Here is a 23816-nt window from a genome sequence, read left to right as displayed (position 1 = left end):
ATAGTTCCCGATCCAAATGAAAAAACATTAGGGGCAGACTTAAAAGTCCAATGCCCAATAGGATGATGGGCTCTAAGCCTCTAGCAAGAAAAAACATGAGAAACTTGTCTGAGGAAGATCAGATGGTCCAGTGTGTTCCGCGTTCTACTTTCACTCCTGACAGCATAATTCTTTGCCCGAAGGATAATTTAAACACAATAAAACCAAATAAAGGAATTAAAAAAGTTGGGATGAATTTCCCCAAGGCAGAAGCAATATAAAAATGCTTGAATTGGATAGTTTCATACTCACGTCATTCTCCTTTTGTGATCTTATATAAACCTTTAGTTAACCTCGTATTGTAACAACCCATGCACAATTAAATATATACAAAGAAGCCAACGTGCCTTTTAATCCAAATCTCGTCAGCGTTGATATGGGGGATCTAGAACAAGGAATACAACTAGCCAAGGACAATGAAGCTGGAACTGGTAACGTGGGTAGATGGAGTGCTGAGATTTCCGGTATATGGCCTTCTCCGTTTAGCAAAGAGTACTGTTGCATCTATAGAGTGCCAAACCGGCTACGGAGAGTGAACCCAGACGCATACACTCCTCAGATGCTTCTCATTGGTCCACTTCAACATTCTAAGAAAGCTAAAGCCCTTGAGCTCTCCAAAACCGATTTAAGGTACGTACACGTGTATATATATATAAACAGACAATATATAAGCTAGTTTAATTTCTGATTCTGTCTTTGCTCTTGTATGTTACGTTTACATATATAACATGCTAAATCATAGCTTTATAGTGTTTTTATGTTAATAGATAACTTTTTTTGTTCCTAATAGATATCATGTAAAAGTTTTGTAGCCAAGTAAAAAAAATTTCAGCTTGCGTTTATAACGTTTGTAAACATAATTTGAAGTAGTATTATACTATTTTCTCTGTCTTTGAAGCATACAGATTTTTCAGTTTTTAAAATAATTTATTATGATGCTAATGCGTTTGGATTGTTCCAGATATCTGGACTATATGAACATGGAGCTTCACAAGAAGAAGTACCTTGATGCTATTAAAAAAAAATATGGGAAGAAAATTGTTGATGATATGAGTTCAATCATAAAAACGAATGAAAGATTTATAAGAGAAAGCTACGCCGAATCAACGGAATGGATCAAATCCCAAGAGTTCGTATTAATGATACTCCTCGACTCGGTGTTCATACTAGGGTTCTTCATTCAGACCGGAACTACTCAAAACATCAACAAGAAAGAAGAAATACTTTTCCATGAAGAAGACATTCTTTTTCAGGAGCCTTGTCTTATAAACACTATTTTGGAAGACCTAATCTTGCTCGAGAACCAACTCCCTTATGCCCTTTTAGAGGAACTCTCCGAACTTTTTTTATTAAATCTTGAAACCAGGGAAACGATCCGTGACATTATCCTACGAGCGTTTAGGTTGGAAGGAGAGGTCAAAGAAGGAATGAAGTTCCGACATTTTACAGATTTGTTTCGACGTGTCCGTGTGGAAACACTTTGTTTGACAAAAGAACAAATCAAAAGCGCAAAGGCTAAGCCATCGGAGATCATAAAGAGTCTGCACAACGCAGACAAACTAGACAGTGCTGGAGTAGATTTTGCGCATCCTGATAAGATAAACGATTTCTCATTGGTTATTACTTTCGAACGAGGAATCTTGAAAATACCTTGTTTCTTAGCGGACGACAACACCGAGAGGGTTATGAGGAACTTAATGGCGCTCGAGCAATGCCATTACCCTCTCACTGCTTATGTTTGTAACTACATCGCTTTCTTGGATTTTCTCATTGACACCGATCAAGACGTTGACTTGCTTGTCAAGAAAGGTAAAACACTTTTCAATTATGAAAATTTCCTTTTTTCAGTTATGAGAAACCCATGCTCCACATTTTTTCGTCAACAGGAGTTGTAAAGAACTGGTTAGGGCATCAAGGGTCGGTGGCGGAAATGGTGAACAAGCTATGTTTAGGGCTTGTGGATTTTGGATCTCACTATTACAATATAGCCGAAAGACTCAACAAACACTACGAGAGTCGTCGCAATAGATCCATCGCCACACTCCGGCGAGTTTACTTTAAAGATCTTTGGACAGGAACTGCCACCGTTGCCGCCATCGTTATCCTCGTGTTGACTTTGATTGGGACGGTGGCTTCCGTTATCCAAGTGGTGCAGAACAGCGATAAACCTTCGCCGCCTCCAGCTCCGTCCGGAAGAACATAGATTGTTTCTTGTTGTACTACGTACACGAAACAAAACAATATCTGTTTTTCCTTTTCTCCCACACAAAAATTTGTTTAATTTGCTATTCTCTTTAGCTCGACTTGATTCCTCTCAAATAATGCTTCTTTTCATATTGTTTATTTATCCTCTCACGTCTGACACTTTTGTTCCAGTTTGACTATGTATCTTAAGTTAATAATAAAGTATTTGGTTGCTTAATAACAATAAAAATTTGTTTGCTCAGAACTAAACGATCTGAAGAATACATAGTTAATTGTAAATGTCTCTCTGTTTAATTATGACTCTGTAAAAAAAGAGCTAGAATATCATTCAGTTTTTGAATGTTTTGGTTTATGAATTATAGAAAAAAAATCCAAAAGAGATAGAATATCATTTGATCCAAGCTTAATACAATATATATATATATATAAACTAATCTAGGGTTTCCTTAAAAAGAGATCGAATGTCATTTTTTTTTCTATATAGTTTTGTCTTTTGCTATAGATAACAAATAAACATACACACAAATCACCTCTTCCTTGAATCCATTTATATTCTCAAAAATCACTGACAATGGATTCAAGTAGCCCACTTGACAGAATCCCAATGTTATCAGATTACCTTTTGATTCTGATAATATCAAGCTTGCCCTTCAAAGATGCTTAATTTGAAGACAAGTACGTGTTTTGTCGAGACGCTCTGGAGAAACATTTACCGGGAAGCTCGATAAATCTCCTTTAATGAGATTGAGATCGTGCGGACTTACCCCGACATCGACAATGAAGAAACCAAAAGGTGTAAGTTCGTTCGATATACGATGGAGTGGGTTTCAAACTTTGCCGGTGGATTTGTCGATACTTTCGAGCTCACTTTCTCCAAACCGATCGGTTTTGAAGCAGATATGAATTCATTGATCGAATTCGCAGCCATCGAAAAGGTCAAGAATCTTGTTCTTGATTTCTCGGACCGGCTTTGGGTTAGCAAAGATGTAGTAGAAGAAGAAGAAGATGAAAATATGACTCAAATTCCGGAGAGCTTCTACAAAGTAACCAGCCTCGTAACGTTGAAGCTACTCGCATCAAGGACGACTAAAAGCAAACATGAAGACCAAACGGTTGGTGCTGAAGACGAATCTTGAACCTAGTGAGTTCGCTGGAATCAGCTTCATGATCAATAGTTGTCCATATCTGGAAACCCTGACTTTCGAATTAGTTGTTACTACTACTGTCGAAATGATGGCACCTCACATTGATCCGGAAACATATTAGATGAGTTACTACTACATGCAGTTACAGGTTCTCAAATATCTGATTCGGCTTTGTAGTGTGTGTTGGAACGGGTGGATATCTATACCTGCCTATGCGTCTCGGTGAGAGTCAACTGCATCGTATACGTGTGGTAGCTGGACTAGTGGCACTAAAATTCAGGAGGGGCTCAGAGCGGTTGATGATTAATCAATATGAATCTTGAAGAATTTCAAAGTTTATTAATATTTCGAGTGTGTTTTCGAATTTACAATTATTTTTCATTAAAAAAAAATTCCCCAATGTTTTTCATTAAGTAATTTGTAATCGTGTTTGACAAAAAAAAAAGTAAGAAAAAAATGTAATTTGTAATCGCACAATTGTAATTTTTTTTGTTTAGGCTTAATAGAAAAAGATTATAAAAAAAAAACAAATAGACACACAAAAATTGTTATATTTACATGGTCGAATCAACTTAACTTAATTGAACACTTTTTTTTTTATGTAAATTTGTTTTTAATATGAGATATTACAACATGATGGAACAAGCTGAGACTGTTGATTATGGCTCTAAGTCTCTAACTTTTGCAATTTAGCCAAGAACTTAGATATATACTACGAGAGGATCTTATTCAACTTTATGAGAATACAATACCACAAAAAAAAAGGGCACATTTTTCCCCACTTTCCGCAAGTACACTTCAAAGATGTTTGGAACAGAACTGTCACAGCTGGTACGTAGGCGCCGTTGTTATCTTAATTTGACCTTAATTGGGACGGTGGCGTACGATCTTCAAGTAACACAGTTACACAGATCAATTACAATAATCTCTCTGATTACAAGTAAGGAACTAAACTATTATATATATATATATATATATAATTCTTACAATGTATTTTCATCCATTCTGCAGAGGGAAACTCAAAATGAAATTGTTTGCTTTTTTTTTTCTTCTATGTATGTAAGAAATCTTCTACAATTGTATGTAATAATATTCGTTTATAATATTTAAGTAATAATCCAACTCATAATTATAATTCAAACCCTACTGTCTACATATTTATTAGTCAAGAGTCATAGTCTTACTCCACTCATTTTCCTTATAATGCCCTAAAATAATAATAACCAGATAAATTTCAACCACATAAAATAAAACATCCTTCAAAATGGTTTGCCAACAACAAGAATATATCTCTGTAATGAGAAAAACATGTGATGGTCCATTCCACATGACTGGACGATCTCCCCCTTATTCATGAAATTAAAGAAAAACAACAACGAAACTTTATTCAAGAAACCCTTTTACGTTGATACAACAACAACAAAAGGGTTTCATGACCTTCAAACTCCCAGATCACTCACGACGATCACGGTGGGCTGCTGATGCATTGCCTGCTTTTGGCCTCCGGGTTTCAAACCTTCTGCAGTACATAGGACGCCCATCGACGGTAAAGCAAACCTTCTCATAAGGCCCCAGCACAATGTTTGGTATGTTAAAATACCTGAATATCACTTTCCCAAACAGATCAGTCTTACCCAGCTTCCTTGCTGCCCCTGGTCTGTTCACATACACTCCCTCCACGCTCATTGGAAACAAGCTAATCATCATCATCACATATATATACACATCAGTGAACCAATTTAATCGTACGTGTAAGAGATATAATAGACTACCAAAAAAAAAAAGTAGAACAAATTGTTTGAATATGATGTACTGTGAGATGCAAATCGAGATCTATTAGACATATAGCTTTTGAACAAACTAAACCAAAATCGTTATCCATCTATCTAAAGTCTTGGTAGAGGTGTGTCTACCCAACACATGAGTCAAACCTTCTATGACGCAATGTAACGTTATCTTTTTGTGACCAATCATTTGGACGAACTACCAAAAACCTATTAATCATTTATAGATTTCATAGAATAGGGTTTCACTTGCCTGTCGAAGAATGCGAAGATCTGGTGTTCTGAGAGGGGAAAGCCATTGGAAAACGTGAGGAATAGAGAGCGTGGTTCATTTGCCGGCACAAACGGCTCCGCTGATGATTTGATCACAGATCCTGTCGAAGTACTCATGACGGGTTCCCTTTCTCTCTCTCTTCTTCCCTATCCTATACAACACCACAAGTTCTTTGTTTTGCTTTTATATAGCCTGATACGTCCGGATGCAACGGTTGGGGCCTTAGGGGTTTAAGTAAGGAATTGATATCTTTTTTATTTAATGCATATTATCAAAAAGATGATAAATTTTTCATTTACAGTGTGTACATGCATGTACTTGGTAATTTATCTATTACAGCTATTATTTATTCTTTTTGTTTTGTTGTTGTCCTTTTAAAGATAATTTCCTCGGTTTTGTCAAATCATTTGATTTTATATATCTTCTACATTTTGTAAGATCCTGATTCTTCTTTATGAAAACATAAGTGTTGTATTCAGTTATATACTGTATTCATACAATATTTGTAGTTCTTTTTCAAAAAAAAAAAAAAAAAAAAAACTCTTGTGCCAATTTAAACTATCAGAAACAACAATTGAAAGTTGGCTTCTTTTCAAGGAATCAAATAAGATTATTTACGTGCATTAGTAATTTATACAAACTAGATCTTGTTAAATCAAAATTCATGAGATTTACAAGTAAATTAAGTTCCGAAAAAGTTTTCATACTTGTGATTCACACCAATAGATAAAACAAAAACCAGTAATCACCACCTCCACGGAGACGGAGCATGTGGAAGTTAAGTAACATACATAATCTCGCAAAGGTTATGCTTGAGATTAGTTATATATTACACACACTCTCTGCAACAACATGCACAAATAAAAGCTTTAACAATGTTCAAACCTCTAAAGAATAATCAGATGAAGAAGACTCCCATAATCCAATACTTGTGATTCACACCAATAAATAAAGGTAAATCAAAAACAAGTAATCACCTCCACGGAGACTGAGCATGTGGAAGTTAAAGCATACATAATATCTCAAGAACAAGCTTGAAATTAAGTAGATTATATACACATATATCCTCTATAGCAACCTGCAAAAAAAGCTTTAACAATGGTCAAACCTCTTGAAAATAACCAGATGAAGAAGACTCCCACAATCCAAAGCTTTACATTTCACAGTTTTAGTTGCACAGCAATGTGTCCCGCGTTGCATTCCCAGTGGTCACGTTAATCCTAACGAGTCAAAGAAAAGCAAAACACAAAAACAATTTTACTCACATTCTGCTGATTTTTAAGACAAAATGTAATATGGATTCTTAAAGATGAGAGTAGAAGCATTTTACCCATCTGCGATTTTGCAAAGGTATTCTCGTTGATCATCTCTTAGAGGGACATCAGTGAAGTCTAAATCCAAATCAAATACATACAACAAGAAAAGGTATCAAACTTAATTTATGTGAAGCTCAAAGGTAACAAAGAGATGTGCTTAGTGTTATTATGGAAGTTTTTCTTCTTTTTACCTGCGCCTGTAATGTTTGATCCCTTGAATGATGTGTTTCCAGTAGCAGTCGCTCCTCCCAAGTTAGCGTTTGTTAAGTTCACCTGCATGCAAAGATATAACATTGTTAACTATTCACCATTTAATGTCAAAGATCTGTTTGTTTTCCCTAGATTTATACACATTTAGGTACATATATACATTGACACATATGTGTAACATTGGATACAACCTTTGTTACGTTTGCCAAGGAGAAATCTGCACCTCGGAGATCAGCTTCAGACAAATCAGCACCTGGACTTACGAGAGATGATAAGAGTTATTAACATCCATGAATGACAAGTCATCTCTATTACACAGTTCTTCTACTACCTCAATAAAAAGAATAGCGAACAAACCTGTTAGATCTGCATCAAAGAAGCTAGCACCTAACAACTTTGCACCCTTGAAGTTAGCTTGCCTTAGGATAGACTGCGGAAAAATGTCATCACAAAGATTATGATGATTACACGAAAGATATGTTGTTCAGGACAACAGTCTAAAACTGAATAAATGTATACCGTCTTGAAGTCCTGCCTGATGAGAGTCTGGCCACTGAAATCTTTGCCAGACAAGTCCTGTCCCCTGGTGACTCCTTGTCCATAAGGACCTCCACCCTTTGAATTTCATCCAAATCGAGAATAATATATACGTTAACCCATAGAAAGAACATCTTAGTCACAATGAAATGCAAATTACCAATGTCCATCATTGGAATGAAATCCATCTAGCTTCTTAAATCACAAAGAGACTAAATAACATAATTCAAGAGACACTTAGGGCAATTTTAAATGGTAAACTAAACACCACATCATTCAATCATTAGATTGCCAGTGAAACTACAGAGGGAAGACTGTTTCAACTTATCATTGATTAGTTTCTAACAAAGAAAGTGCCAAATATCCACACTTAATGATAGATTCCCCCATAAATAACAACAATTAACGTCTCCTCACAACAACTTCTCTATATTGATCTATTCATCACTTGCCTATATAAAGTTCCAAGCTTTATTAATTTATACCAACTGTGTACCAACATATACAAGCCCTTTCTCTTTTCCTTAAAGGTTCTATACAGAATACAGAGTTAAAAGGAGATAAGAAACAAAAGGTTTACCTTAAAAGCAAGAGCAGGATCAACAAAGAAGAGAGAAACAGAGACAAGTGCAAGTAGACTTCTCTTTGAAACCTCTTCTCCTAATGACAAAACCACACTTTTCAAAGGACTAACCACTTCTTTTCCTTCCTGCCCAAATAACAAAACACCGCAAAAAGAAGGACTTTATTTCCTCTGGGTTTTTTTCGATTTCAATCAACACACGTTTCGAAAGGGTTGGAGACAAAATAAAAAAAACCGGAGATTACCTGTGAGTAACGAAGGGGATAATGAGAATTGCGAGAAGATAGAGAAGTAGGGAGTGACGAGAGAGATGGTTTTGGAGCGATGTTGCAGCAGGAGAACAACGAGACTTTGCTGAGAAGAACTACCATTGTTTTCGTTGATGTGTTTTTTTAAGTGGATGAGCCAAAACGACTCCTCCTTCTTGTGGATAAAATATATTTTTTATTATTATATGACCGGTGCAAATACGTGAGAAAAGGCCCGCTTTAATTGAGCCCATTTAGGCCCAACATATGTTGTCAAGTAAAAATAGGATGGTACACACAATGACACACACAATCCAAAAACGCATTGGATCGATTAGATTAGAGGCTGTTGTTGTGATCATAAACATCATGAGAGTAGGAGCCAGAAATGTAACTCGTCTGGTTGGGTAGCTCGTTTCGCATCAAATGATTGGTGTCTGGTGAGTGAGAGACAACGGGACACGCGCCGGGTTGGTGCGAAGATACATGACAATAGTATGTGCGTATGAGTGTATATTATTTAAACTTTCACTTGTGAGGTCGACACGTGACTTCCCACGTGAATGTCTCTGGTGGCGTATCTAATTCAAATTCCTTTTTTTGCTGTTTAAAATTTCTCCTCGGTCCCAATCTTTACTAGGACATCTTTAGTCACGTGGCTCTCACTCGCCCTGTCTCCTTTGTTAGCTTTTTTTTTTTTTTTTTTTTATTCTTGAAGCTTTATTATGCTTTTCAGCCTTTCGATTTTAGGATTTTGTAAAGATTGCTAAAACGGAAATAGAAATACGTTAGATTCTCTTGTCTTTGTTTCTTATATAATATTCTTGAAATTTCGTCGATTTTTTTTTAGAAAACGAAAATTTTGCTCTGATAGAATTTGATCTAGTGCTTGATCACCTACGCAATACTATTCGTCTATTTGAGAACACATATACTAGTGTTTATTTCTCTATTTAGAAAAATCTGATTTCTGCATCACTGCATGCATTTGAACAGCTGTTATTCCGAAATTCTAAAATCTTACAATCATGTCCAGAGCATAGCCTTGATTTTTTTTCTCTCCAAAACGTAACCATATGGTATTCAGTATTAATAAACAAATTGCACGAATCAATCAAATCTTGGACCGGACCAAGATAAGTGACGGGCGTCCCACGTGGACATGTGTAATGATTTCGAGTAAATTGTTAGATACGTCGTTACAATCATGTGGTACAGTACATGAAAAAAATAAAATAATTATTTTGTAATGATTATATTCGTTCAGCGAACAATTATTGCTGGATCAACATTATTAATAGAGTAGTACTATCTACATTAGTACTATGGTTGAATAATTTTTTTTTTACGTCATTGATGGTAAATTTATCTGTGTAAAACAAAAAAAAAAGTTGACGAACAGACTATGAAATGTTACTTATCAAAAAAATATATATTCAGAAGAGATACTAAATTAATATTACAATCATATATGAGTATTATGTAGACTTTTTAATTATAAAGCGGGCAGAAAAAAACATGCGTATAATCATGTGTATAGAAATTGACTTTCACACAATGAATTTGTTTGAAAAGGAAAACAAATTCAATAAAGCTATCTCTCTAAGAAATCAAATCAAAATTAACAAGCAAAAGCGATTAAAATTTCTTGGAAAACAAATTAGGGTTTTTTGCTCAAGAACAAGGAAGAACTAGGATTTTTGTATTAATTGCTGGATGTCTTACAATGGAGTCTCTTCCCTTTTATACAGTTTCGTTCGACTACAAAATATATCAACTTTCCTTATAACCCGAAATAAGATATGGAAAGCTGCCACTTCTTCCTTAAGTCGGTCGTCAGGCGAACTGGGAAGTCGGCTCTCTATCACTGGATCTCTTTATCCGAACAGGCCTCAAATAGATCATTAATTAAGACCGTTAACCGGATTCCCGATTAACTAATCGATTTATCTTTCCGGTTTAAATTAGTATATCGGAGTGCTAAATTCCGCATCAACAATGTGCTTATAAATTGGATCTAGCTAATAAATTGTTTTGATTGTGAAATTTGAGAAATCAGACAAATAAACCAAAAAAAAATAGGATCTCGAACTAATTTATATAAATCGAGAAGGTGATAAATCTCAGCTCAAACCGAATCTAGGAAAAATGAAAGGAAAACACATGCATCCGGAGAGAGCTTTTGCACATGGTTATGGTCTTATGGACACACACGTGGGACCATAGTTTTTATCCTCTTTTGAATAAAAGATGTCTCAAAATTATTGAACTCATGATAAGTAAATATTTTAATATTCATGCTTGATTACTTCATAAGTCTCATAATTTTATATTCATGCTTGGGTTAACTAAAGAAACTCGTTATTGGTGGTGAAACATGGGCTTAGGTTGCTTTGGTCGGTTTTCATCGGATCATGTTCTTAGCTGTCTCTTACCAAAAATATAACTCTTTAATTCCCTCGCCATTTTGTTATAACATACTTAAAATAAATAACTATACCAATAATCATAATCTAAATCAAATGTACGTATATTAATATAATAGATTGAGTTGTATTTTGTAAAGATTGATATTGAGTGGGTAGTATTTGTTAGGTATTGCAAAAAGAATATGAGCCTCATAATGGTTTTGTGTCCAATACTAATATTGTAGTTGGAGGATTATTTAATGAATTACAGTTTCCTTTGTCGTATTGATTTCAAAATTTTGTTTTTTTGTATTGTTCAAAGTTCAAACGTTTCTGTTCTATACACATTCGCGCATCAACGCTTTTAACATGAACAAATAAGTGCGTGATGTATACGCGAGAAGAGTAAGGATTTTAAGTAAGAACCACCGAGCCGGAGAGAGAGAGTATCCAATGATTACAGAGAAGTGGATGTCTGGTCGTGGAGGAACAAAAATTACGCCGCACGAGTGTGGTCACTGGCGGGGACCATGTGCTGCCCGCCACGTTGGCAAACTTCCCACGTGAACCCCTTCCCGTTTCCCACGTGACCTCCACCGCTACTTCTGAGTTCTTTTAATTTTTATTTTGCTTCAGTTCCACACAGGCACACACCGTCACACGCTCTTTATAGTTTATTCCATAATTTCACATTCACGAACATGTACAGTCCTTGCAGGACAAATTTAACTGATCATGAAAGAACAAAAAAATGGATTAATTTGATTTCAGATTACAACTTAATTAATTTAGTCACCAACTTTATATTTATATAGCATTGTACGGTTCATAACTAAACCCATGTTATTTTAGTTAGTCCAAGGCAATACTATTAATATATACATAACCTTTCGTATTCGTAGTAGTGTTTATTTTAAAAATGGGTTTTAGATAGAAAATTAGAGTATACTCTTTCAGTCCTTCAAATATTGATGTTATGTGATTTTTTTCATTCTACAAAGATTGATGTTAAACCACTATTAATACTTTATATGTCCCTAATAAATAACACTATCACACATATTAAAAAAAAGTTTAATTTTTATTTGTAAATTAATTTACAATTATTTTTTGGTAAATAGAGAAACCATAAATTAATTGATAAATGACATTTGTCAAAAAGCATCAAGTAATATGATTGTTTTAATTTTTTAATCTACAAAATCAATTTTTGAAGGACAAAAATAATTTTTATAACATCAATTTATTAGGAACAGAGGAAGTATTAAACTTTAAAAAATTCAATAGTCATTAGTTTATAAATATATAATACTTTTTAGTAAAAAAACTTTATTGTAATTAAAATTAATAATAATTATTTCTTAATTTCTTAATTTCTGTAAAATCCCTCTAACATCAAACTTTGAGGGAGTAATATTTTGTATAATTATCCTTTTCAGAATTCAGACTACTATTACTATCAAATCAACCAACCAGTTAGCCAAGGCTCCAAATCAATTACCGGAAGAAAAAAACCAAAAGTTTCCAAGAAAGGGTCAAAGCAAGTTTTTAAGAGTCAATGAAAAAGCATGACCGCATTGATTGAAGATACATAATAAAGTCAATACATATTCATGATAAACAGTTTTTTTTTTTTTTTGTCAATCATTCATGATTAACATTAAGAAAATATTGTTGGAAGTAAAACACACATTAATTTGTGGTTGAAAACGTTAGTATTTTAACTTTAAAATTAATTAATTAACAAACACGACCTGTCTTGTCTGTAACTCTCAAAGAAACTGAAGTAGTAATAATGATGGCATTATCAACAACTTTGAAAACAGAAAGCAAAACATATTGTTTCAGTGACAGGAAGTAGCCGTAGTAAACTCTACCATACCACCACTAGTCTTTTCCAAATGTCCGTTTTATATTTGACTTGGCCATAATAATCCAATGGAGAAAAACACTTGAAATTCGCTTTTATTAGTTGACCAGAAGAATTAGTACTACTAATCAAAGGGAGAGTTTTTGGAAAAAGGGAACAAGAAATGAATTGAAGATTAATTAGAGAATCAAATGCACATTGTTGGGTTCACAGGTAGTCTGAACCCCCATGCAGTGTTATGTTAGGCTCTGTGTAACCTATCAATACGAAATCGTTTTCTGACTACCATACCCATTTTGAGCCCCACGCCATTGTCTCCCGCTCCACCTCCACGCAAGGCTACCTCGCGTTTGTAGTTCACGAGCGACCCCTACTTTAACTTCTACATCTGTGATCTGTCTGTCTTTTTCCTCTTAAATTACCCCCTTCTCATGGTTTAAGAAATAAAACAATTCAAACAAAAGATCTTGTTATATTAAATATTTTTAGTAGATATAAAAGCGTACGTGTGCATTACTTTCCAAAAGTATCAAGTTTGCATTATGAATTAATTTTAGAGCATTAAGAAATAAATGATTATTAAGAGATGAAAGTTAAAAAACGTAAAACAAAACCAAATAATACTGTCAAACACAATAAAATATCTGAGATTTGGTGTATTAAAATGCTAACGTCTGTAATTGACTTTTAGGAACAAAAAATTCATTTGTTTAAAGAGCTCAACGTATTATTGAAAAAGAAAACGCATTGGACTTGAATGAGTTTTTTAATTTTATTTTTCTAGCATTGGTTAATTTTATTTTATTTTCGACGAGAGAGGAGCAGGTAACAGTATATATCATCATTGAAATTACAAGGGTCTCTCTGACATAAGTCATCATTGAAACCCCAAGCCCCCCACCATACCTCCTTCTTCTTCTTCGTTTCCTCACATGCACAATCAGATTAATAATAGCCATCCCCAGAAGATTCATCACAACTCTTGGACTCATCTATTTCAGTCTTCTGGTAATTTTTTTTTTCTTTCTCTTTTTCGTTTTATTTGTATTTTGTTTTTAAGAACATTCAATGTGTTCTGCTCATATAGACTTAGACATATCTTCGGATCTATATGTCTCATATAATAGATCCGATCCTTTTTTAATAAAGATATAATTAGTTTTAATTATTTCCGAAATTGTAGCTAAAAACGTTTTTGATTAATGTAGGAATTAAACGTACAACTACAGAGAGAAACTCCGACGCCGGATCTTTTCTAAGAGGTTTCGACGTAAACAGAGCTGCGTCTTCGGTGGTGGCGGTAGTGAACTTGGAAGAAGAAGCAGCCGTTGTTTCGTCTCCGAACAGCACCATATCGAGTGTGAGTGGGAACAAAAGGGATCTTGCGGCGGCGAGAGGAGGAGGAGAAGAGCACGAGGCAGAGAGAGCTTCTTGCTCACACGGCGGAGGAAGCGACGACGAAGATTGCGGAAACGGCGACGGGTCAAGGAAGAAGCTACGGTTATCAAAGGAACAAGCTCTTGTTCTCGAGGAGACTTTTAAAGAACATAGCACTCTTAATCCGGTTAGTGACATTTTTAGTAATTTAATAGTTGCATATTTTCGTAATTTATGACTTCATATTGCATGGACGTCTTTTGATTGGCTTCTTTCTAAAAGAAACTAAACTTGCTTTTACTTTTATTTCCTTGAATAATCGGACTGGGCAGAAGCAAAAGCTGGCTCTAGCAAAACAGTTGAATCTAAGGGCAAGACAAGTGGAAGTGTGGTTTCAGAACCGAAGGGCAAGGTAAAGAAATTGCCTTTGTTTTCTAAGGGTATTACTGGGAATTTGAGTATTACAAAAACCTTAGTAATTGCTATGATGGGGATATAATTGTCCTTTTATGACCCATAAAGTGATTTTCAGTTCCCCTGTTCTAAAAGAAAATCCTAATAAGATCTCTGCCTCTGTACTGTCACATGAGAAGTTTTTTTTTATTTACTTTTTTACTACAGCGCCTTAAAGACACATGCATGCGTACATATTAACACTCCACTTTTGTCCTTTTTTTTTTGGATTCTTCTGTTTTCTTAATTAAGCTTTTAGCTTGTTAACTGTTATTTTTCACTAATTAAGATGATTTTTTGAATATTTGAACATAGGACGAAGCTGAAACAAACGGAGGTTGATTGTGAGTATTTGAAAAGATGTTGCGATAATCTGACGGAGGAGAATCGACGGTTGCAAAAAGAAGTGTCGGAGCTGAGGGCGTTGAAGTTGTCTCCACATCTCTACATGCATATGACTCCTCCTACTACTCTCACCATGTGCCCTTCTTGCGAACGTGTCTCCTCCTCCTCCTCCTCCGCCAATGTGACTGCCGTTCTTCCTCCTCCTGCTACGGTGGTTGGGCGGCCAAGTCCGCAGCGATCCACTCCTTGGACAGCTATTTCTCTCCAGCAAGTGCAACGATCAGGTCGCTAGTGATGTTTATTTTCGGGTAGTTTGTAGCTTAGAATTAAGATATAAAAGTAATGCAAATTTTAAAGATTAGCTTCAATTTGTTGAAAATGGAAACGAAAAAAAGGTTCGGTTTGAAGCTCTAACTCTTAACATTGTAAAAAAGACTTTGACAATATGGGAAAATTTGACACTACCTAGCTTTTACGGAAATGGTTTATAGATGAGAGAAATTGGATTAAGTACCCCGAAATGTCATTTTTTTGGCATAAAGGCCTTTGTTCCATTTATTCGAAGATCCCTTATACTTATACTTATGGAACGTGTGTTGTAGTTTTATTAGCTAGTTTCCTGACTCCTGAGTATAGTAAAAGTTTGGGAAACTAGTGAGTCGTTACAACTGAATTGGTTTTCTCATTTCTGACCTGTAAAAGGATTAGCCTTTTCAGAATTCAATTTTGGCCAGTATTTGTTTATTACCTCCAAGATTCTGAGAGAGATTAACAAAAGAAAAAAATATTGTATAATAAAACTTGATGGGCTTAGATAAAGATAAACCAACACTTTTTTTTTTCTTTTATTATGGTGGGCTTTTTGCCGGCGTTATTTTGCTATGCATAGATGTTTTTTTATATATATATATATATACAGTATCTTTCGTTGGGTTTTAGAACCGACACTTCAGAACGGATCAATATGTTGTTTTTCTTTTGGGACATGCCCAAAACGAGATGATGATGAAAGGCTTCGTAATCTCATATATAGATATACAAACTCTCTAAAAAGACTAATAATAAAACATGGACTATAAAATAAATATTGAAAGTGGCTAACATAAGATGACAATAATGAAAATTGCTTCGTTAAATGTAAGTAAAACAAAGCCTAAAACTTGATACGTACATAATCCTTAACTGTCCTCTTTTATATTTTGATGAGAATCCCAAGTCATTTTTTTTTGTTTGGAAGTTTTTATTGCTCTGATCAAATGGAGGAGAACTTATAATTTCTTGTCGGTACTCTTAACATTGTGTGCCATCGTCGCCTAGAAGTAGGTCGACGGTTTGTTACATATTTAATTATTTATCTAATCCATGTTTATATATATTGGTGATGTTGATTGGTTCTTTGTGTCTTTTTTAAGAAAGATCTGTGTGAGGAATTTCCAAACATCAGTTTTAATGAAACAAAAGGAGAGTGTTCCAATTGGAACATAAATCACTTAACAAACGAATTATCAATAAATAGAAGTAATTCATAATCTTACACCTAATTAATAAAATTATTGGCCTACACGGTTTTGGGTCCAAATCAGCTGCTCGTGAGGTTAGTCTCGAGCCACCTCCTTTTCTGTCTTCTTTGGCTTGCCCCACATTTTTCAAAATTTCGTCTCTCTCATCTCAACAATTTTCAATTTACTATAAGACACCTTCAAACAATAAATGAAGGGAAACGGTATGATATTGCATATGCTGACAACAATGTCAAAATTAAACTCTCACTATAAGTTTTACCATATGTTTGTACTGGAGATTGCACAACACTAAGTAAATAAAGATTTTCGGGGAAAGAGTGAAGCTGGTTCTTTAATTAACGATAAAAACGTGAGGTTGTCACTAACACGAGTCAAGATTGAGCTCGTCAATTCACAGGAGAACTAACAAGCTAATAATGACGAGCTCGGATTATACAAAAGACAATAACGGTTTTACACGCAAAGTATTGCTCTTTGGATATTCTCTCGGGTCTGGATCCTTTTTCCAATAGATGTCTCGAGCTATTTATAAGCGAATGTAGAGTTAGGGCTCTCTAGGGTTTTCTATGTGAAATCCCGAGATTGTCCTCCGAGGTTGGCCCATTTTCTTCTATCTCTGGTGAGTCTTTGTTGGGCCGAGTTGGCATATGGGGCAAAGCCCATATCCAACAATAGTCCCCCCCCTTAGTCCGGCGAGCGAGGTATTTCTGCGATCGGCGGGCGTACTTTGAGTCTTAACATATGCCTGCTCGGCATTAGGCGTTCCAGACTGCTTCAAGAAGATCTAACTTTGTGCGGTGATGGTTAAAGCGATAGTTTTTGCTGAGCTCGGAGCTCGTTCTGATGTTGTATGCGTTAAGTGTGTTGTTCTGGAGCGCGAAGCTTGTATGAATGTTATTTGTCTTGAGCACGTCTTTGCGGAGCGTGGCGCCTGGCGCGTGGAGCGTTGAGCGTGGATCTCATCTAGATGTTATGCGCCTTGAGCACGTTTTTACAGAGTGTAGTGCTTGATAATGGATCTGCAATGGTTGAGGACGGAGTTGCCGCACATAGTTCGTAACCAAGGATCAAAGAAATTGAGCCAGACCGGCATGCGGAGATTGAGGTCGGCGAGCTTGAGATTGAGGTCGGCGAATGAGTTTCAGGTCTCCGAGTTTGAGGTCCGCGAGCGAGAGAGTGAGATTGAGGTCGCCACCGAGAGTGAGATTGAGTTCGGCGCCGAGAGTGAGATTGAGGTCGGCGAGAGTGAGATCGTCATCGTCGAGGTTGAGGTTGAGATCGGCGAGTGAGACTGAGGTCGCCACCGAGAGTGAGATTGAGCTCGACGCCGAGAGTGAGATTGAGATTGGCGCTGAGAGTGAGATTGAGCTCGGCTTAAAGGGAGATCATTTTCGTCGAGTGAGATTGAGGTCGCCACCGAGAGTGAGACTGAGGTCGGCGAGAGTGAGATCATCGTCGTCGAACGGGGTCGAGAGGTGAAGAGAGGTCGGCGGACAAGGATTGATGAGTGTTGAGGTTGGTTCTTGCGAGATCGGTGGATTGAGGTCGGCGGGACGCTGCACGATGCCCCGGAGTTCGGCAAATCCTCATTCCAGGTCGGCGCTTGTCCTACCATTGGGGCGAGCTCCGAGGTCAACTCCTAAGATGAGTGTTCATGATGTGCGCTCGCATTCCACGTCCAAGCTGGAGGTAGGCACAAAACTGGAGGTCGGCACCAAATTTGAGGTAGGCGCCAAGCTGGAGATCGGCACCGAAATTGAGGTAGGCACCTAGGTAGACACCAAGCTGTAGGTTGGCGCCAAGCTGGAGGTAGACACCAAGCTGTAGGTTGGCGCCAAGCTGGAGGTCGGCACCAAGCTGTAGGTAGGTGCCAAGAGACTCGTGTGAGAGCGTCGAGCGTGAGAGTGTCGAGCGTGAGAGCATCGAGCGTGAGAGTGTTCAGCGTGAGAGCGTCGAGCGTGAGAGCGTCGAGCGTGAGAGCGTCGATTGTGTGGGCGGCGAGCATAAGAATGGCAAGCACGAGAGAGTTAGCGTGAGAGTGTCGAGCGTGAGAGCATCGAGCGTGAGAATGGCAAGCGCGAGAGCGTTTGACTGTGAGGGCGTCGAGCATAAGAGCGTCGACTATGAGGGTGGCGAGCGTGAGAGCGTCAACCATGAGGACGGTGAACAAGAGGGTGGAGAGCGTGAGAGCGTCGACTGTGAGTGCGGTAAGCACGAGAGTGGCAAGCGCGAGGGAGGCGAGTGTGAGAGAGCTTGAGGTAGGCACCAAGCTTGAGGTAGGCGCCAAAATGTAGGTAGGTAGGCACCAAGCTTGAGAGTGCAGCTCGGAACCGAGAATGAGAATCGAAAGTATGAAGGCAAGCGCGAGAGCGACAAGCATGAGGGATGCGAGCAAATGTTCGTTATGCAGCTCAACTTTGTGCTTTACCAAAATAAAGTGGTAGGCGAGACTGACTCGTCGTACCTTTAGGTGCGGTTTTTGTGTCCGGCTTCTCCTGTGGGTGTTTTGGGTTGGCAGGGACTTGCAAGCCTGAGCTTGGCTTATTAGTTCAGGCGCCCTTAAGCTAGTGCAAGATTTTCTCGGCTTTTTGCTTGGTTTCGAGATGTATTTTACGGGGCGAGACGTGTCCCGGTTTATCCTATTACGTGTTTCGAATACCAAGTTTTAAGGGTGGTAGTTGAGATGAGCTCGTCGTACTTTTTAGGTGCGGCTCTGGTGTCCGGCTTACCCTGTGGGTGCCCCAAGGTCAGCAAGAGTGTGCAAGTAAGAACTTGGCTTATTCAAACTTGACCGCCTGCTCGCTGAATGCGAGACTGGGCTCGGCTTTTTTTGTGCGGATTATTTCACCGCTGCATCCATGTGGAACGCGTTTTGAATCGAACACCTGGCCAGGGTGACGATGTAGTAGCTGGACATTCGTTAAAACGGACTCGTTCGAGAGAGGTTTTTTTTTTTTTTTTTTTTTTTTTTTTTTTTTTTTTTTTTTTTTTAAATGTCTTCTTTTGAAGAGTTGATGAGCTCGACAAGTGAGCGTTCTTTTTTTTTTTTTTTTTTTTTGCTCGCTAATGATATTATGATGTTTAACTCACCGTTGATCTTCGGTGTTGAGCTGCGAGTTGGTCGTCGATGTCAAGCTGCGAGGCCATTGTTTGGGTTGGGTTTATGGATAGACCATTGCGTAAAACCGAAACTGTGAAGGTTTGGGGAGCTCTTGCATGAACCCGACTCCTACGTGGGTGGTTTGTCGTTGGATTGATGATCGGCTTGCAGGTAGTAGAGACGAGGTTGGTAGGTCGACAACATAGATATGTTTGAAAGGTCAATTGTTTGCCAGGTCGCCAAGTATGAATGTTGGGAAGATCAGAGCTAGTGAGGTCGTTTCTCGCGATATTGGAGATATCAGAGGGTAGCGTAGTGGTTTGGGCGAGGTCGCCATTGAGAAGGATCAAGAAATGATGGGTTTGCGCGCAACTGGTAGTGTCGCCGCTATTGAAAGAGACTTGTTGAGAGGTCGGCACGCGGGGTTTAGTTGCCGCGAGCTTAGCTAGACTTCCCACGAGGTCGCCTGTGCTGGTGTTAGACGAGCTGGAGTGCGGCGTGACCGAGACTTCGCAGATCTGGGTCCTGTTAATCTACGTGAAGGTGACGAGGGCAAGGGAGGCGCTACTGAGGGTGTCGCCTTCACAGGTCGTCGGATCGGAGGCGATGCACATATGGTCGGAAAATGATTAGTTGAGGTCGGCGAATCGCCTATTCTTGATTGGCATATGTCCGGTACTTGGTTGTGTGGCGATGACGAAAATGCAGATAGGCTTGCGATTGGGGTTTCGCGCGATCAGGATTGAGATCGGTCTTTCGAGCATGGAGGGGGATCGATTGGAGAGGGTGAGCGGTTGTGCGTCAGAGTTGGCGAAATCGACACTATGGGTGAGGGGGTCGGCCAATGGAGGTCGGTGGGGCGTTGTATGGTGCCCTAGAGATCGTCCCTGTGTGGGCGGCATATCTCCAGTCCATGTTGGCACTTGTCTAACCGTTAGGGTGAACTCCGAGGTCGGCTCATAATTGGAGGTGGCGAGGTTGACTATACAAGTATATTGGGAGATATGAGCGAGAGAGGTCAGAGGTTCGACAGCTCTCTATTCTTTTTACTTTCTTTTTTTTTTTTTTTTTTTATTTATAAAGAACAAAACCTAGCCGCCGCTCGTCGCTTCTTTGCCGATAGTCGGTCGGCAGGATATTCCGTTGACCGTCGATCGAGATGACCTGATGGTGGTCGGCGGTGGCCCTGGTTCAGCCCGCGCGCACAGATTTTGAGGTCGGCATCATAAGAAACAAATCTGAGGTCGGCATAGGGCCACGAGGGCGGAGAGAACTCTACAACGGGGGTTGGCGCGGGCTGCAAGCGGATCTTCCTTGGAACAAGATCGAGAGGTTGAGGTTGGCGAGGATGGCCATCATGAGGTCGTCGCCAATCTCGGCTTGGGCGGCGACCGCTCTCGAGGTTGGTCTCGAGGTTCGTTGGGTGGAGATGGCTCATGGGAGCGAGAGGGGAGGTCGGTATAATGAGTGTGATTCTCGCTTGGTTGGGAGTGAGGTAAAGGTCGGCTTTGCGACCATGAGGTGAGATAGGCAAAGGGATGGTGAGCTCGAGAGTGAAGGCATGAACGCTGGTTTTGGTCATCGTGAGATCGACACCTCTCGTGAGATTGGTACGTTTCGAGAGATCGATATTTCTTGCGAGGCTGCCCGTGGTGATGCTTTGTTAATCGGAGGGCGGAGCGACCGAGGATCTGCCGATCTGGATCCGGCTAGCTTTGAGACCGATCGGGAGGATGTGGAGCTGAGCGGTGATGTCGGCTTTGGTTGTCGCGAGCTTGGCGACACCTCTCATGAGGTCGGCACTTCTCACGGTGATGCTTTCGACGGTATCGATATTGATATTAGGGAATAGTGGAGTTTTGGTTTCAGCATCAAGGGTTTGACCGACGATCGTGATTTTGATGACATTCTTGAGTTTGGTGAAAAGTGGTGGTTTCATGGATCTTTCTTTGGCTAACGAGAGGCCTACTACATCACCCATGGCTGTTACAGGAGGTAGAATGGGCACTTTGAGCGCTCCCAAAGTCGATGGTGTCTCGGTGCTTGTTCCTCTATTGTTGGAGTCAGTTGATTTGATTAAGGTAAGCTTTTTTATGTTAGAGCGCTCCCCCTCCTTCTAGCGCCAGGTCGGCATGTCGCTGCGAGGTATTTGAAAATTTTAAAAGACTAGCTCTCGCGACATCTGCGAGTTCGTCATGAATTTTTTGGGTTAGTTCTAGGAGGGCTAGGGAGGTATCCTCGAGCCAAAATATTGGAGAGTTCAACCAGGTTATGAGCATGGCGTCGTTCGGCTCTCTGTTTGTCCTGGTTTTTGAGATGTTCGATGATGGTGACCTGCAGTTGCATTTTCGTTAGGATAAGTACGTAGACGATGTCGCCACTCGTTGTCGGCAATAGCTGGAGCTAGGGTTTGACGATGCTCGTCACGTGCGGAGGCAAAAGGTTGAATTGGCACGTCCGGCGTTTGAGCAATGGTAATGTTGTTTTCTGGTGCCTTCGATCGTTGTTGCATGGTCGGCGCCCCGAGCGCTGGTAGCATGGTGGCAGCAGTTTCTTTTTCACTTGCTTCCTCATCATAAAAGGTAAACTTTCTCTCTCTATTTTTTTATTTTTGTGTCTATGCTTTCTCTCTCTTCTCTCTTTTGCTTGGTCTCCCTCTTAACCCTAAGCCGACGCAGTCCATCATCCTTTGTGTGAGATCGCCCATGGTCGGCCGACATGATCGTGTTAGTTCGATGGGTGATTATAGCGACCTTGAGATAGGTGAGGATGAGGTCGGAATTGTCAGAATCGGAGGTCGGCATTTTGAGCCGAGGTCCATCGTGGGCAGCAATCACATGGAATCTCTAAGATCTGCGGTCGCAGGTTCCGACGAGGGTACTCACGAGATCAAAGCCACTTTTCTTGGGGCAACCTCAATCGAGGTAGATGCTGAGCTCGGCGGCGAGCATAGGTCAGCGCAAACCACTAGCAGGTTTGACGAGAGCGGTGTCGGAACACGGAACGATGGAGATTTCGATAAGCGGAGGTCGGCGCTGCTCTCTGGTTCTACCAATCGCGAGGTCGGCAATTATGGATTGGAGATGGTTAGTCGCTACAATACGGATCGAGGGAGCGATCTGGATTTGCTCGACAAATCTGGTAGTTTTCGTTGTATTGAGAGAGATCAGAGAGATGCGAATGAGGTCGGCATTTCCTCCATGGTCGGCACTTCCCTCGAGGTCGGCGACGCTGGAGCCGGAGGTCGGCACAATCGGGGACTTGTGTGTTCAACAACTTCTGGCGAGGTCGCCATTTCTCGCGAGGTCGCTTCTTCTCGCGAGATGAGCAACGCGCGAGCCGAAGGTCGGCACGATCATGGATTTGTAGGTCCGGACATTCCTCGTGAGGTCGCCACTTCTCGCGAGGTTGGTAACGCTGGAAGTCGGCGCGATCAGGGACTGACGGAAATTTCTTGTCTTCGTCCCCATCGTTGCTCCGTTGGCTGTTCGGAAGTGTTGTTGAGATCTTCGCTGGAATTCGTCATGAGTCTTGAATCTTCGTGGTAATGTGGACCGTCGGCTGATTCGTCAAAAAGAAGCGCTCTACTCTTGCTCCACGGTGGGCGCCAATTGTTTGTACTGGGGATTGCACAACACTAAGTAAATAAAGATTTTCGGGGAAAGAGTGAAGCTGGTTCTTTAATTAACAATAAAAACGTGAGGTCGTCACTAACACGAGTCAAGATTGAGCTCGTCAATTCACAGGAGAACTAACAAGCTAATAATGACGAGCTCGGAAGCTGAAAGGGATTATACAAAAGACAATAACGGTTTTACACGCAAAGTATTGTTCTTTGGGTATTCTCTGGGGTCTGGATCCTTTTTCCAATAGATGTCTCGAGCTATTTATAAGTGAATGTAGAGTTAGGGCTCTCTAGGATTTTCTGTGTGAAATACCGAGATTGTCCTCCGAAGTTGGCCCATTTCCTTTTATCTCTAGTGAATCTTTGTTGGGCCGAGTTGGCATATGGGGCAAAGCCCATATCCAACACCATCTATTTTTCAGTATGATTTCAACTAACTCTCAAAGTACATTCGTCATGGGCCGGGCGAAAACTGTAAAATAAAAAGTATAGTGAAGAAGTCGATAAAAAAGGAAAAGAGTTGTACTAAGAGATGCCGATTCCTATATTCAATAATCAACATGGTCAAAACAACTCAACATATATCTCATTCCTTTCTAAATTCAGTACTTCCAAAAAGAGTAACCTTTCTAATTTCTTACCATGATAGATGCACAAAACCAAACCTCGATTTATTAAAGTCCGATCTCTTAGTCTTCATTTCAACCAATAACACAAAAATATACGAATTAAGTAATGATACACACGACAAATTTCGGGAACTATTATGATTAT

At 39.3% G+C, this 23816-nt stretch overlaps 4 protein-coding genes across 5 annotated transcripts; 2 read left to right on the top strand and 2 right to left on the bottom strand.

The window, feature by feature from the left end:
* The first annotated feature begins 348 nt into the window (after window positions 1–348).
* On the top strand, window positions 349–2473 carry LOC104793449 (UPF0481 protein At3g47200-like). The gene is made up of 3 exons (XM_010519803.2): window positions 349–669; window positions 1001–1848; window positions 1926–2473. Exons 1-3 carry the CDS (start codon window positions 416–418, stop codon window positions 2240–2242), a joined length of 1419 nt encoding a protein of 472 aa, XP_010518105.1. The 5' UTR covers window positions 349–415; the 3' UTR covers window positions 2243–2473.
* A 2146-nt stretch (window positions 2474–4619) lies between these two features.
* LOC104793448 (uncharacterized) lies at window positions 4620–5633 on the bottom strand. Its single transcript, XM_010519801.3, has 2 exons — window positions 5427–5633; window positions 4620–5085 (listed from the first exon to the last, which is right to left on the bottom strand). The coding sequence occupies exons 1-2, from the start codon at window positions 5561–5563 to the stop codon at window positions 4842–4844; spliced, it is 381 nt and encodes a 126-aa protein (XP_010518103.1). The 5' UTR covers window positions 5564–5633; the 3' UTR covers window positions 4620–4841.
* A 732-nt stretch (window positions 5634–6365) lies between these two features.
* Window positions 6366–8703, bottom strand: LOC104793447 (thylakoid lumenal 15 kDa protein 1, chloroplastic). Of its 2 annotated transcripts, XM_010519800.2 has the most exons (9): window positions 8339–8673; window positions 8091–8219; window positions 7493–7588; window positions 7331–7403; window positions 7165–7226; window positions 6955–7036; window positions 6778–6838; window positions 6605–6667; window positions 6366–6525 (listed from the first exon to the last, which is right to left on the bottom strand). In XM_010519800.2, the coding sequence occupies exons 1-8, from the start codon at window positions 8462–8464 to the stop codon at window positions 6616–6618; spliced, it is 681 nt and encodes a 226-aa protein (XP_010518102.1). In that variant the 5' UTR covers window positions 8465–8673; the 3' UTR covers window positions 6366–6525; window positions 6605–6615. The 2 variants fall into 2 exon arrangements, with proteins under 2 accessions (XP_010518102.1, XP_010518101.1); XM_010519799.2 differs by having other exon boundaries at window positions 6366–6667; window positions 8339–8703.
* Window positions 8704–13418: 4715 nt separating this feature from the next.
* On the top strand, window positions 13419–15270 carry LOC104699448 (homeobox-leucine zipper protein ATHB-4-like). The gene is made up of 4 exons (XM_019246448.2): window positions 13419–13627; window positions 13828–14183; window positions 14329–14408; window positions 14765–15270. Exons 1-4 carry the CDS (start codon window positions 13552–13554, stop codon window positions 15084–15086), a joined length of 834 nt encoding a protein of 277 aa, XP_019101993.2. The 5' UTR covers window positions 13419–13551; the 3' UTR covers window positions 15087–15270.
* The last annotated feature ends 8546 nt before the right edge of the window (window positions 15271–23816 follow it).

Source organism: Camelina sativa, chromosome 6, assembly GCF_030686135.1.
Source record: "Camelina sativa cultivar CO46 ecotype springtype chromosome 6, ASM3068613v1".
Taxonomy (NCBI): Eukaryota; Viridiplantae; Streptophyta; class Magnoliopsida; order Brassicales; family Brassicaceae; genus Camelina; species Camelina sativa.
The sequence above is the reverse complement of the archived record's forward strand: the minus strand, read 5'-3'. Positions and strand labels throughout refer to the sequence as shown.